The sequence below is a fragment of the Pelophylax lessonae genome, assembly GCF_965119305.1.
Source record: "Pelophylax lessonae genome assembly, chromosome: 13".
Lineage (NCBI taxonomy): Eukaryota > Metazoa > Chordata > Amphibia > Anura > Ranidae > Pelophylax > Pelophylax lessonae.
In genome coordinates, this window is record NC_138780.1 from 26,761,769 (window position 1) to 26,777,634 (window position 15,866).

Sequence of the window (15,866 nt, forward strand, 5' to 3'; positions counted from 1 at the left end):
ATCTGTTGAACTTTGTTTACACTGGCAGGCCATGTTCTTTAGCCCATCTTGGCTGTGCCAAACCATGGCTGACTGGTCAAAATCTCTTAAGGGATCTTACATTGCTTTGGTTGATCTCGTGAAAGCATTTGACCCATATGGGTTTTGAGACCTACTTTTGATACCATTCTCAAGGACATTGCTGATGGCAAGAGCACCCATCTTAATTCACTGATGAAGCCTAAGGAACAGCTTCCAAAGTCTTCTCCCCTCTCTTACAAAATGTCCCTTTTCATTTCTCTGCTCCTGCACCCTCCATGTCGACACCTTCCCCAAAGCTTGGCTTGCTGTCCACCTGCAAAATCTGGGCTCAAGTCTGCCATATCTGCAGACAAGCTGCTTTTGGCATGACAGTGTGCCCCCACTTTCCAAAGTGAGGGGGTATTTGTTCTCATTTACAGACAACAGCTTGCTACAAACTGGATTTTCACGATTCACTACCTACTTGGTTTCTCACCTCAACCAATTGTCACCACGCAGATTGCCAGATCTCCATCAAGGCCTCTTGGGTCTTTTGGACCAAGGTGTCTGCCCAGTTCCTGTAGCAGAACAGTTTTTTTAAGGTTTCAGTCCAACCTGTTCAGTTCTCAAACTCCAAGGGGGCATCCACTTCATCTTGAATCCCAAAGTTCTGAATGTTTTATTCAATCACTCAAAATCCACGTTGAATCCATCAGGTCTGTTAAGGATTGACCAGAGGTCATCTCCATTCACCAGGAAGCCTTTCTAGCATTGGTGGGCATAATGGATGCATACCTACATGACCTAATTTTTACAGGGCATCAACGTTTCTTAAGCTTTGGAGGCCTTTCACTACCAGTTCTTAGTCTTGCCCTTTGACCTCTTATCTGCACTGTGGATATTCACTGAGGTGCTGGCTCCAGTAATAGCTCTGCTGTGCTTTCGTGGTATCTCCATTGTGGAACACTTAGATGACATTCTGTTGAGAGAACAGTTGGCACAGTCTATATTGAACAATGTGGCTTTAAATGTACAGAAGTTATGGGGAATCAAATGGATCCTGAATCTTCAGAAATTGGTGCTGGAACTGACTCATTGGCGTATCTGGGTCTAATCCCTGAAAGTTTCTTCCACAAGACCTGGAACTTCGGGCAGAAATTTTGTAATCTGATCCTTATTCAGATGCAAAAGGCCACAGTGGTTGAGTACATCCGCCATCAAGAAGGAACAAGAATTTTCCCACTAAGGGAAGAGGTAGATCGCATCCTGCCCTGAACAGAACTTCCAGTTCCTGCCCCATCCGCCGTGGGTATCCCACGTATAGACAATTGGCAGGCAGGCTTCCTCAGATGTTAGTGACTGGACCAGGGGAGTAGTCCCTACACCCCAAGGTGTTCCAGGACCTGTGTCTCAGGTGTGGGGCACTTTATTTGGACCTTCTGGCCCCCAAACTGGATACGTTTGGTTTCAAGTACAGGAATCCTCCAGCAAAAACAGTGAATGCTTTGGTGGCTATATGGGATTAGCTCCCTGTTTAAACTTTTCCTCCCATGAAACCTCTTCCTTGCCTACTTTACACGATGGAGATAAATGGCTTTCTAGTAATCTTCATTGCTCTGGACTGGTCCAAGCAGATGTGCTATGCCAATCTGGTAAGACTCGTAGCAGATTCTTCGTGGGCTCTGCCGAATCAACAGAATCTTCTGTCCCAAGTGCCGATTTACCATCCTACTTCACGGTTGCTTTCTGTAATGGCATGGCTGTTGAAACCCAGATTTCGAAGGTCAGGAGGATGGAGTTTGTAGTACCTATGATAAAAAAGGTAGGAAGTCTACTTCTCACAAAGTCCATCATTGGCAATGGAAGACAGACTTAATTTGATGTGAGTCTCGAAGCTTTTACCACAGGAGTTTCTCCAGAATTATTAATGTTCTTGGCTTTACATACAAAATTAGTATACAAATGACAGAATTTACTATGTTCCTTTTTATGATATGGTGCCCTGTTGTTAACTTGATGCCTTAATCTACTCTTCTCATTGCCTTTACTACCTTTGCTGGAATCCACTAGTATCACTAAGGAGTTATCTGGAGGAGGGTGTGAATTCATGATCACAAAACCAAAAAAATCAACTGACTAGTATTAAGAGCTAATCTATATTACTAAACCGTCTTCTCATATAATTCACACAAGGAGACATGGGACACAAACTTCTTTTCTCTTTCGTTCATTGATGGACACAGCTCAATAATCTTCGACACTAGGCAGGAAGAAGCTTTACCACGCCAATGGGGCAGTCCCAGGGAATATACTCCCACTTCCTGCTATAGGCATTTCATTTTTTCTGCCTAGTCAGGAGTAAGGACCTAGTTCCTTGCTGGGATTTTTGGTCCTAGCATTTTTTTTCTTTTCTTTTGTTTTCTGTTCTGTTCCTGTGAGAACTACAATCAACTGCCGGACTGGGCGGCGAACTGGATATTCTAGATCCTTATGTTCTAGATCCTTATGATCTCCCAGTCCAGCCAGCGAGTGCCGCAGGCCTCAGCTCTGCGCTAAGTCAGCTACGACATAGCCCCACTGGATGGGGGCTGGCCGGCGTGATAAATGTCTCGCGAGGGTGCATACGACATGGTCATGGCCTAAGTTGCAGCATGCTTTTGGCCCGCAGCACACCCATTTCGATAATGCAGGTACCCCCCCCCCCCAGCCCTTCTAAACGGTCACCGTGGGTCTTTCGGCCCCCCCTACCGGGATGCACTTGTGAGCTGGCTTTGCCACCTGCTCCTAAAGGGGGTTGGTTTTAAATGCTGCTGACCGGGTTTTTCCAGGTGCACAACGGGAGGTTGAGCAGGTTCCCTGCCTCCGGGGGGTTAGTGACTGGGGCAGGGATGTACTTTGGGCTCCCTGCGGCAGTTGTCGGGCTGGGGGAGCGGATTTTTACCATCCGCGGGTACGTGCCTCACACGGCCGGATCGGACCAAAAATTTAGGCTGCGGGTTTGCAGCCTACTCGCTGCTGATCGAGCTGCTAACCGGGGCTCACTTCCTGGCGGCCAGGCACCCGCAAAGATTTAGGCCGTGCCTTGCGGCCTACTCGCAGAGATGCTGACCGAGCTGCTGACCGGGTTTTTCCGGGTGCACAATGGGAGGTTGAGCAGGTTCCCTGCCTCCGGGGGGTTAGTGACTGGGGCAGGGATGTACTTTGGGCTCCCTGCGGCAGTTGTCGGGCTGGGGGAGCGAATTTTTACCATTCCGCGGGTACGTGCCTCACACGGCCGGATCGGACCAAAAATTTAGGCTGCGGGTTTGCAGCCTACTCGCTGCTGATCGAGCTGCTAACCAGGGCTCACTTCCTGGCGGCCAGGCACCCGCACAGATTTAGGCCGTGCCTTGCGGCCTACTCGCAGAGATGCTGACCGAGCTGCTGAATGGAACCTAAGTGAGGCTGCCCTGCTGACCGAGGGCTCACGTCCTGGCATCTGGGCACCCTCAAAAAGGTAGGCTGTGGCCACTAGGTCATGCGGCCGCGTTAGGCACCGCCGTTGGGGGGGTGGCCCCAGTGAGTTTAGCTGAAACCTTCATGCAGCCTGCTGGGCCATGTGGTCAGCTTGGCGCCTCTCTTGAACCAGGTGGCGCTGTGGGTCCCTTCATTTTTAGTGACCTTTTTGCCGCAATTATTGTGTGGGCGAAGGTACTCTACCTGAGCGTCCGAGTCACGTCGGGTGGCCCCCCCATTTAAGGGGGCTGTGTCCTATCATGTCCTCTATGGAGAGAGCTCTGAGGGCGACCCCCCCCCCCCCCCGTTGTGTTTTTTTTTTTTTTTTTTTTTTTTGCGAGGTCTCATGTGTGGTCCATATATGGACCATTGGCAGGCATTCCCTTGCCAGATCGCAGTCGGTGGCCTCCCTGATTATAATGTTTCGGGGTGAACTTAGTATGTAGTGACCCTACTGGGTTTGCGTCCACGCACTTGGGAGTTCTCTGATAGGATGATTCCTCTTCTACTCCGCATGAAAAGGCGCTGGTGGATACGCTGATTGTATCAGTGTGAGCAACTTTAAAAATGGAGGATGCTGCTGCGTCGGAGGCGCCAGTCCCCTTTTGGTACCCGCAGCTCCTCAAAAGCGGCAAAGGTATTTCCTTTTCCCACCTACTTTCACAAAATTGCTTAAGCATTTCACTACATGCTATCTCTTTGAAGAGTCTCTGTTGAAGGACAGTCCCACCTGTGGTGGACTCTCAGGTTTCTAGGCTGAATAAATCCACCCTAAGTCTCTGGCTTTTCAAGATCAATTTGACAGAGCGGGACTATGGTCCGCCACATATTTACTGTGGCTGGTTCATGCCTTACGCCAGTGTTCACCATAGCCTTGGTGTCCCTGACTGTCGGAGTGGGCAAAGATTTTGCGCCAGGATCTGGAGGGGGAACAGATTCTCCCTGCCTTTTGTGGTGCTGGCGAACCAGTTGGTCCAGGGGTTTTAGTTCATCTTTGATGTGTCTCCTTTAGTCTCTAGGTTTTCCGTGACAGCAGTGGTTCTTCAGCGCAGGATATGGCTGAAATGCTGGTCTGTGGACCAGACTTCCAAGAAGGCCTTATCTGATCTTCCCTTTGTGGGGGATAGCCTGTTCGGATCCTCCATGGATGATATCATTAAGCAGGATCTCAAGACAAAAGATTTAGGTCTGTAAGGACCTCCTCTGGAGGTTCCAGCAGGACCTGGTCTGGTAACCTGAGAGTGGGTCTTTCCGGCCCTTGGACCTCCAAGACAAGTGATGAGCAGATTCGGTCTGGCTACAAAATCGAGTTTCGGGCTTATCCTCCAGAGAGGTTCTTTCCTTCCAACCTGCATTTATCGCCAGACGTGCCTTTTTTTACAAGGGGTGATTGTTCCGGTTCCAGAATATAAACTTTTTCAAGGGATTTCTTCAATCCTGTTTACAGTTCCCAGAAAGGAAGACTAGGTACATCCAATCCGGGACCTCAAAGCTCTGAACCGTTTTGGCGGATACAGATATTGCAAATGGAATAAATTTGTACGGGAGTGGCATCCCTACATCAAGGGGATCTTCTGGCCCCTATCGATATTAAGGACGCTTACCTTCATATTCCGATGTATGTCGGTCATCCACGCTTTCTCCATTTTGCCGTGGGCGAGGAGCATTATCAATTAGTGGTATTTTCCCTTTGGTCTCGCCTTAGCTCCTCCAGTCTTCATAAAGTGTTGGCCCCGGTGTTGGCACTGATGCGCCAGCGGGATATTGCAGTATTGGAGTACCTGGACAATCATCTTCTGCGACTGCTCTGACTGACAACCTGGAGATTACTGTGCAGACTCTGCAAGAGTTTGGTTGAAAATTGAATTTCCAGGAATTTGCTCTGGTTCCATCCACCAAGTTGGGACTATCTGGGTCTGCCTCTGGACTCAGCCTCAGCCAGGGTGTTTCTCCCATGGGACAAGCTCCCAAAGCTGCAGGATGCAATTCGGCTCCTGTTTTCCAGCAGTCGATCATCTATCAGGTCTTGTATGTTGGGTGCTGGGCCTGATGGTGTCTACCTTCGAGATGGTTTTGTTTGCACAGTTCCACACGAGACCTCTGCAGGGATATTCTTGCCAGCTGGGACAAGAATCCACAGTCTCTAGACAATCCTGTTCTTGTTGAGCCAGGGTACGAGATGGTTTCTGATTTAGTGGCTTCTCTCTCCGGCACTTGAACAGGGAAAATCTTTTCTTCCCCCAGTACTGGACGGTGGTCACCACGGATGCCAGCCTGTCCTAAAGAGGTGGCGTTCTCGGCATCAGACTGTCTGGCTCATTGGGTGTCCGGTAAGGTTTCAATCGGACACGACCATGGCTTATGTCAATCACAAGGGGGCACATGAAGTGTCCTGGTGGCTCGGGAAGTAGCTGACATTCTAAAGTGGGCAGAACGCTTTGTTACAGCCCTCTCTGCTGTGCATTTTCCAAGGGTGGAAAATTGGCAGGCGAATTATCTGTTGTCAGGCATTGGACCAGGGAGAATGGTTACTTCATCCGGGGGTATTTTCCTCAGTTGTGTCTCCGGTGGGGAACTCCCTGAGGTGGACCTGTTGGCCTCTTGTCTCAACAGGAAGGTGCAGAGGTTTATAGCATGGTCTCGGGATCCTCTGGCCTACGCCACCGAAGCACTGGTTGCTGCTTGGGGCCAGTACCATCTGAGAGACGTCTTTCCCTCTCTAAAAACTTCTGCCAAGACTCCTACGAAGGATCGAAGCAGAAGGGATTCCGGCCATCCTAGTGGCTCCAGACTTGCCTCCCTGGTCTTGGTACGCAGGTTTGATACAGTTGGAGACTTCCCCTCAGAGAAGATCTGTCTGTCCATGGCCCAATCTTCCATCTTGGTTTAGTTGCTGGCTTTAACGGCTTGGCTGTCGGAAGCCTGGTGCTGAAGGATAGAGGGATGTCTGAATCAGTGATTCCCACGCTGCTGAAAGCTAGTAAATCGACTTCTAGGACGAGTTACCATCGCGTTTCAAGAGCGTACTTTGCGGGTGTTAAGCTATTGGGGTTCCCCCTGCTCCCTTTCGGTGACTCAGATTGGCTTTTCTCCACCAAGGTGTTTAGCAGTGTCTGGCCTTCTATCAAGGGCCAGGTTCAGCCTTGGGGTTTTTTTTTTTTCAACGTCCATTGGCTACGCTTTTTTTGTTCGCACTTTTGTTCAGGGGGTTCGCCACCTGGCTCCCCCCGTGTGGTCTCCATTGCCCTCGTGGAAGGGTACAACTGGTGCTGTCGGTTCTTCAGTAACCACCGTTCGAAAAAAATTGTGAGATTCCTCTGCTTATGTTGTCCCAGTAGGTAGCCTTCTTGGTGGCTTTTTCTTCTGCACATAGGGTGTCAGAGCTGGCAGCTTGTCTTGCCGTTCACCTTACTACTGGTTCGCAGAGATAGAGTGGTGCTTCGTCCTTGTCAGTCGTTCCTTCCTAAGGTTGTTTCTAGTTTCCATCTGAGTGAGGACATGGTTTTGCCTTCCCTGTGTCCTAAGCCTAGGCATCCTAAGGAGATTGCCGTGCATTCTCTGGATATGGTTCGGGTGTTGAGGGTGTACCTTTCAGCAACCAAGTCGTTTAGGAAATTAGACTCGCTATTTGTCTTTTTTTTTTTTTTAATTCTGTTTATTGAAGTTTTGAAAAACAACATACAAAACAGAGCCGTGTGGGCATACCCAGGCTCAACAATATAGAACCACAATAACAAGACCAACATAAATAAAAAAAAGATATAAAAAAAATAAACCCCACCCACCCACACACCCCCCAACAAGGCTGCAGATCCAAGAAGTTCTTGAGCTTCGCAGGTCTGTGTACCGACAGTCCAACAGACAGGTAAAGAATACAGTATGGTTCAGCGTGGTCATCGCTATTTGTCCTTACGAATGGACCTCGCAAGGGGTTGGCCACGTCTGCGGCAACCATTTCCAGATGGATCAGGCAGAGGGAGGTGCAGGCCTATCCAATCAAGGCTCAAGATCCTTCTTTCCCTGTTAAGACGCATTCTACACGGGCGCTTAGTGTCTCCTGGGCCTTCCGCCATCAGGCATCAGTGATGCAAGTTTGCAGAGCAGCCACTTGGTCGTCTGTGCACACTTTCACAAAGTTTTTACAAAGTGGATGTGCTGGCATCTGCGGATGCTGCTTTGGCCAAAAAGGTTTTTCTGGCTGCTGTTTGAGTGGACTAGTCCTTTGAGGGTGTATATTTCAGGTGAGCTCCAGTTACTGGTTGAGCTCCATGTTACCTAGTTGGCTAGGTTTAGCCTTTGGACATTTTTTTTTTTTTTTATGCTTTGGGCACCCACAAATCCCAGAAATTGGGCAAAGGGTTTCCCTGCCCAGGACTTTGACAATATTGTCAATGAACAGTGGGGGCGCATCAAGCACATGTTGGTGGTGCCAAAACGTTGTAAGCACCATTATCCCTTTGCGGATAAGGTTTACACTCAGTGGATCGTGCCATCAAAGGTGGATCACCCAGTTTCCAGACTGAATAAGTCTATTGTGGTCCCGGTGGAAGAATCTCCAGCTTTTACAGGGATTCTTGCAATCCCCGTAAAAATTGCAAAAGTTGCAGGGGGCGATCTGGTGGTTGTTGACAATCTGTCTTCCTTGCGGACTTGCATGCGGGCCTTGGGTCTGATGGTATCAACCTTTGAGGCGGTTCCGTTTGCTCAGTTCCACACAAGACCTTTACAAAAGGAGATTCCTCTAAAATGGAACAAGGATCCAAAATCCTTGGACAATTTAATTCAGTTGAGTCGCAACACAGTCTGCGCTTCTCTGGTGGATTCACTCGTCAGCTCTTCGTCAGGGCAGTTTCTTCCTTCCATTGTATTGGACGGTGTTACCACGGACGCCAGCCTGTCAGGCTGGGGAAGAGTGCTAGGGAAGCTCAGCGCCCAGGGATCCTGGACGGTGGAAGAGTCCATGCTGCCGATAAATTTTCCTGGAGCTCAGAGCAATAAAGCTTTGCCTGAGTCATTGGACAGCTCATCTGCAAGGATTCAGTCAGAAAATGCCACGGCTGTGGCATACATCAATCAAGGGGGGCACCAAGAGTATCTTGGCGGCCCGGGAGGTGGCCGAGATTCTGGACTGGGCAGGAAAAGTTTGTCCTAGCCCTCTCTGCTGTGCACATCCCAGGTGTGTGGAGAACTGGCAGGCGGATTAACTGAGTCGTCAGGTGTTGGATCAAGGGGAATGGTCCCTTCATCCAGAGGGTGTCCAGTGGGGGCCACCCGATGTCGACCTGTTTGCCTCTCTACTCAACAAGAAGGTTTAGAGGTTTGTGGCCAGGTCGAGGGATACTCTGGCCGACGCCACAGATGCATTGGTGGCTCTTTGGCATCAGTATCAGCTGATCTATGCGTTTCCTCTGCTAAAAGTCCTGCCTAAGCTTCTGCGCAGAATCAAGATGGAAGGCATTCCGTTCATTCTAGTGGCCTTAGAATGGCCTCGCCATTCTTGGTACGCAGACCTAGTAAGGTTGGGCGCAGATGCTCCCTGGAGGTTTTCTCTCAGGGAAGATCTGCTGTCGCAAGAGCTGATCTTCCATCCTGCTTTACAGTCGCTGGCTTTAATGGCGTGGCTGTTGAAAGGCAGGTATTGAGGGATAGAAGTCGTTCTGACTCTGTGATTCCTATACTTTTGAAGGCCAGGAAGTCTACTTCCAGAAAAATCTATCATCGTATGTGAAAATCTTACATCTCATGGTGTGAATCGCTGAAAGTGCACCCTCGCTTGTTTTCGGTAGCTAGGGTTTTGGCCTTTCTTCGAAAAAGGGGTTGAACAGCATTTGGCTTTGGGCACTATCAAAGGCCCAGTGTTTGCTTTGGCTGTGTTTTTTTAACGTCCTTTAGCTACGCTTGCCCTGATTCGCACCTTTATTTAGGGGGTGCGTCATATGGTGCCTCTGAGGCGATCTCACTTACCTCCGTGGGATCTGAATTTGGTATTATCGGTTCTTTAAAAACCTCCTTTTAAGAACATTAGGGAGATTCCCCTGCTTACGTTATCTCAGAAGGTTGCCTTTTTGAGGAGTATCACTTCTGCCTGTAGGGTGTCTGAACTGGTGGCATTTTCTTGCCGTTCACCTTATCTGGTGGTCCACAGAGATAAAGTGGTACTTCAGCCTAATCAGTAGTTTCTTTTGAAGGTGGTTTCTGATTTCCATTTGAATGAAGACATTGTGCTGCCTTCTCTCTGTCCTAAGCCCAAGCATCCCAAGGAAATTGCTTTGCATTCTTTGTATGTGGTTTGGGCAATTTAGATTTTACCTGGTGGTTACTGAATCTTTCAGGAAATCTGACTTTTTGTCCTTTCCGAAGGACCTCGTAAAGGTATGGCTGCGTCTGCTGTGACCATGTCCAGATGGATCAGGCAGATAGTGGTACAGGCTTATTCACTGAAGGGTCAGGTTCCACCCGTGAAGGCGCGTTCTTCTAGGCCGCTGAATGCCTCTTGGGCTTTTCGCCATCAAGCATCAGTGATGCAAGTTTTAGAATTTTTTTTCTCTTTGAGGGTGTATGTTTGTTCCTGTTGAGCTTCATGTTACCTGGTTGGCTATGTTTAGCCTTGGGAAATGACATTCTTCTTTGCCTTGTTTTTTTCCCACCCCTCATGCGAATACTGCTTTGGGACGTCCCAATGGTTAAGAAGATATGAAGCTGCGTCTGTCAATGAAAGATAGATGGATTTTTTAACTTACCGTAAAATCCTTTTCTCTGAAGTTCATTGACAGACGCAGCACCCGCCCCTCTACTTTTGAGTGGAATGAGGTTGTTTGTCTTCTAAACAATGCTTGCAACGAAACTGAGGGCTGTAGCACAGTGTGTGGAGTATGTCTGCAGGGACAGCCCAATAAGTGTGGTGAAAGCTTTTTTCTGCCTAGTGTCCTACTCCTGTAGGGGGCAGCATAACCCAATGGTCAAGAAGATAGGAAGCTGCATCTGTCAATGAACTTCAGAGAAAAGGATTTTACGGTAAGTTAAAAAAATCCAGTTTTTTTGTCTTACCGTAAAATCCATTTCTCTGATGTTTTTCTTATGGACACAGCACCCACCTCTCTATTGAGTTGGGTTATATTTCTTCTGACACTGCTTGCAACAAAACTGAGTGCCTATAGTAGGAAGTGGGAGTATACCCCCCTGGGACTTCCCCATAGGCGTGGTAAAGCTTTTACCTGCCTAGTGTCCTCCTGTAGGGGGCAGGATAACCCAATTGTCAAGAAGATTCTGGAGCGGTGTCCGTCAATGAACATCCAAGAAAAGGATTTTACAGTAAGACAAAAATCCAATTTGTTTTGTAATGCTATGTGTGTACATAGTCTGTTTGTGGGTAGGACAATAACCTAAGCAAAACAAGCGACTCATAACAGAGAAGGTCTTGAAAATATTGTCTTCTCTGATGGTTTCTATATGTGGATGCATTTTTTTTCAGAGTTGAACTCTGGGATAAGCAAGTTTTGCCTAAGTATAAAAAGGTGTCTATTCTTGAATCTTGGTTTGCTTTGTGTAGGTCTTCCAGATCTGTGCAGGAATCGAACATGAAAACTGCCTTTGCAGGACCTTCCTGTTTTTAAGACCAGTTGCTGCCCCTTTGTGCTTGGGTGACTGGGCTTGTATGTGCCCCCATCCATTCAGTTTTCTGCAGGCAGCCTGTATAAGGTGGGTATGCTGGGTTCGCTTTCCTGTCTCCACAGGCTTTGATAATGCCACTTTTACTCTTACAAGGTAGAATATCGGTTTGCAAAGGTATGTGGTGCACACTAAGTGGGTTTATATATTTAAATACATTTTTGGGCCAGGAGTTCAGCTTTAAATATAACGCTGTCCTAAATTATAGCCCTGAAATGTGTGCTGGCTTGCTGTAGTGATATTCCCTGTATTCTGCCAGGCAGCCTATACAGACTTTGCTACATGGCCGGATTTATGCACCACTATAAGCATGTACTGTTTTCATACATTAGTAGAATTTAATTGAATTTGAGATTATCTCATTTAAAATTTGTAGTGAGATATATAGTTCAGATTTAAAGTGTGCACTTTTTTTGTATTTTTTTTTTTTTTTTATCTTCTGTGAATTTTTAAATATCTGTTTCCATTACCTGCAGTCAATCACGAAGATGGATGAATCCGGTTTTGGCAAGTTCTGTTGGAAATTCTTAATATTAACTTTGTGGACCAGTACTAGTGCAGTTCTTGCATTCAGTTTCACATTGTCGCTGCCATTTGGCTTGTTCTCTTGTAAAAGAAAAAAGTAAAGAATTGCCTATCGCATATTTTACCAGTTGTGTAATTTTGTGTACCCAGACGTAATGAAGGTGTGGTTTTTTTTTTTTTTTTTTTTTTTTTTTTTTTCTTCCAAGCAGGATACACATAGAAAAAAAATCAAGCTGCAGGATTGTGGATTTATTAATATTGTGCCATTGAGTTTTTTTTTTTTTGTTCTTTAGTTTCGTTTGTTTTTTTTTACATTTTTTTATTTTCTATGGTTCTAGTAGAAATATCTCCATATAGCTTCAGCATAAATGAGCATTAAATACAACTTTCATATGGCTGAGGAATATAGACTAGAGTTTTAAAAGGAAGCACAACTTAAAGAGGAAGTAAACCCTCCTTTTTTTCCAGCAAATATGTGCATTTATTATTTTTCTGTAAAAGGTGGTTTTAGTCTTTAACTTGTGTCACTGCATGTGCAATTCGTGCAGCTGAAACCCCTCTAATAGGGCGGCACAATGGTGTAGTGGCTAGCACTTTCACCTAGCAGCAAGAGGGTCGCTGGTTCGAATCCCAACCACGACACTACCTGCCTGGAGTTTGCATGTTCTCCCTGTGCCTGCGTGGGTTTCCTCCGGGTACTCCGGTTTCCTACCACACTCCAAAGACATGCTGGTAGGTTAATTGGATCCTGTATAAAAAAAAAAAATGGCCCTACTATGTATGTATGAATGTGAATTAGGGACCTTAGATTGTAAGCTCCTTGAGGGCAGGGACTGATGTGAATGTGCAATGTATATGTAAAGCGCTGCGTAAATTGACGGCGCTATATAAGTACCTAAATAAATAATGAATAAAATAATACAATGACCTGTTGGGGTCTACTGGAGATGAGACATGCCAAGCCTCTGAAATGTATGACATTTCCTGTGTTATGCAGTTCACATGAGCCTCCACAAGGTGTCACCATTGCTCAGCATATGATGGTAATAGTCTTTCCATTGTAAGTCTGCTGCAGACAATCTCAGGCGTGCAGAGCTGACATCGAGGAGTCACATGACTCAGCAGTCACATGACTTGGGGCTGTCAGGAGGCGTGTCCTAAGTGTCATGGCTGGTGTGTGTGCATGTGTGGAGCACGCTGACTGCTGAGGATTATGAAGCTGCTGGGGCTGGTGAAGAGGAGCTCTGTCATTAAACACAAGGCTTTCCTGGCTGCCTGCTGTAGGGTCAGTGCTCTGCTTCTCCTGATCTGTGATCTGCCAGGACTCTGCATGCAATGACCTCTGTCTTCTCTCTGACATGACCCTCATCAAACATTACCTGTTCCCCAGGGACAGTGTCCTGCTGTGCCTGGGACTGTTAGCACCTGACAGATTTTATTTAATGCTATCTGTTTTTCTTAATCTTAAAGGGTCAGTCCACCCAAAACTGATAATGCAGGTTGTGGTAGATGCTGGACAGTTAAAATCTAAATCCGCCTAATAAATGCATTGATAGAAATGAGGAAAAAAATGTGCATTTTATTTATTTTTGTGGCGTTGGAGCATGCCAATGCATTGCAGTCGGGATCACAGGTGTAATGCACAGGTTCCTGCAGACTATTCTTCCAGCTGCAGATGTGGACTTTTAATGGATAAGTTCACCCTTTAAAAAAAAAAAAAAAAAAAAAAGATGATAAATGCACATTTTTTGCAGGCAAAAAAAAAAGCTTTTACAATTTTTTTTTTCTTTTTTGGAGCCTGGAAAGCATTTGCCAGCAATCAGCAGATGGTGCCAAGAAGGGTTCCTGCAGAGTACCACTGTAGGGTCCTTTTCACATGGGTGCAACCGCCGTCAGAGTCCGTTTTTGCTCAGTCGCCGATCCCCGCTGAGCAGGCGGATGACAGCTCCGTCTACGCTCTGTGTGCGGAGACGGAGCTGTCAGATCCCCGCTCTCCTCTATGGGGAGATTGGATGAGAACGGACCACCTTTCTCATCAGATCGGATCCGCCAGACGGATGGAAAATAGGGTTTCCATCCGTCCGGATTCCACGGACAGGATCGGATTGGAGAGCAGCGGGTGTCAGCGGAGATGTCCTCCGCTGACATCCGCTGCCCCATAGGGATGCATGGAGCATCCGATCAGGTCCGCCTGAAAAACTGACCAGCGGATCGGATCGACCGTGTGAAAGGACCCTAAGTGGAGATTGCCCATACAGCATACAGGCAGGCAGTTTCACATTGAGGCTCCTTTCACACTATCCGCTCCGTCGGACGGATTCAGTTTTTCTCAGCGGGGGATCGAGCCGCCGATCCCCCGCTGAGCAGGAGGATGACAGCTGTGTCTCCACGCTGTGTGCGGAGACACAGCTGTCAGTTCCCCATGCATCTCTATGGAGGCAATCGGATGGGAACGGACCGTCGGTCCGTTCTCATCCCATCCGATCTGCTGGACGGATGGAAAATAGGGTTTACATCCGTCCAGATTTGACGGATCAGATGTCAGCGGACATGTCTCCGCTGACATCCGATCCCCCATAGGGATGCATGGGGGGACCGTTCAGATCCGCCAAAAAAACGGACAGGCGGATCTGAACGGTCCGCCTGTGTGAAAGGGGCCTGAAAGGAAAAATCAATTGACTACCAGAGCGCTCAGCAGCGCTTTGGTAGCTCATTGAGCACTACAAGCCAACAGCCACAAAGGGTATCAGTGCTTGTAGTCCAGACATTTACAGGGCTCACTGTACTACTGTCACCCAGGTAGCAGATCACCTAGCAGGAGCAGGGACATATATGTTCCACTCTAAAAATGTCCATGGACGCATGTGTGGTTTGTGGATGTTAATGCCCACCCGCTTTGCTTTAATACGTGTGTTGTGAGCAACAAGAGGCTAACCTAAATGAATAAGGGTCAGTTCACACCAGAACGCACATTCTGTGCGCATTTTCCACACTGCAGTTGCTATCTGCAGCAGGTGTTGGTGTTGACGACTCCCAAAACGCAGGTTGCAAGCTCGCAGTGAGTTTGCCTGTACTGGATTTCATGAAAGCAACATGCAGTTGGGTTGCTATGGGTATGTTTTTAAAGCATACACTACATTTGGTGCAGTCTGGCACTCTAAACGCATTCAAATGAGTAGGCTAAAAACTGCACTGCACCGTTCTTGTGCGATTCATGGTGTGAATGAGCATTAAAGGCAAAACTCAAAATTGTGTATTTTGGGTTTTTTTTTTTTGGAGCATAAATAACTATTTTTACCTTTTTTTTTTTTTTTTTTTTTTTTTTTTTATTTTGGAACAACATTTTTTTTAAATTGGGATGTTTTATAATGAGCACCTAGCATTGGCCAGCGTCTCATGGTATACTATATTTATTTTCACTAGTTTGATATTTATTACTAGATTTATGGTATTCATATTTATTACTAGATTTATGGTATTCATATTTATCACTAGATGTATGGTATTCATATTTATTACTAGATTTATGGTATTCATATTTATTACTAGATTTATGGTATTCATATTTATTACTAGATTTATGGTATTCATATTTATTACTAGATTTATGGTATTTATATTTATTACTAGATTTATGGTATTCATATTTATTACTAGATTTTTGGTATTCATATTTATTACTAGATTTTTGGTATTTATATTTATTACTAGAATTAGGATATTCATATTTATTACTAGATTTATGGTATTCATATTTATTACTAGATTTAGGGTATTCATATTTATTACTAGATGTATGGTATTTATATTTATTACTAGAATTAGGATATTCATATTTATTACTAGATTTATGGTATTCATATTTATTACTAGATTTAGGGTATTCATATTTATTACTAGATTTATGGTATTCGTATTTATTACTAGATTTTTGGTATTCATATTTATTACTAGATTTTTGGTATTCGTATTTATTACTAGATTTTTGGTATTCATATTTATTACTAGATTTTTGGTATTCGTATTTATTACTAGATTTTTGGTATTCATATTTATTACTAGATTTTTGGTATTCATATTTATTACTAGATTTAGGGTATTCATATTTATTACTAGATTTAGGGTATTCCTATTTATTACTAGATGTATGGTATTCATATTTATTACTAGATTTAGGG

General features: G+C 45.8%; 1 protein-coding gene across 1 annotated transcript in view; it reads left to right on the top strand.

Moving 5' to 3' along the window:
- Positions 1–1,580: 1,580 nt before the first annotated feature.
- Positions 1,581–15,866, top strand: part of TARS2 (threonyl-tRNA synthetase 2, mitochondrial) — a gene marked incomplete at its 5' end in the record, with an annotated part of 94,938 nt that continues 80,652 nt past the window's right edge. Inside the window, 2 exons of the mRNA XM_082274887.1 lie at positions 1,581–1,783; positions 12,898–12,973. Of these exons, the coding sequence (XP_082131013.1) occupies positions 1,581–1,783; positions 12,898–12,973 (279 nt within the window). The remainder of the gene's footprint in view (positions 1,784–12,897; positions 12,974–15,866) is intronic.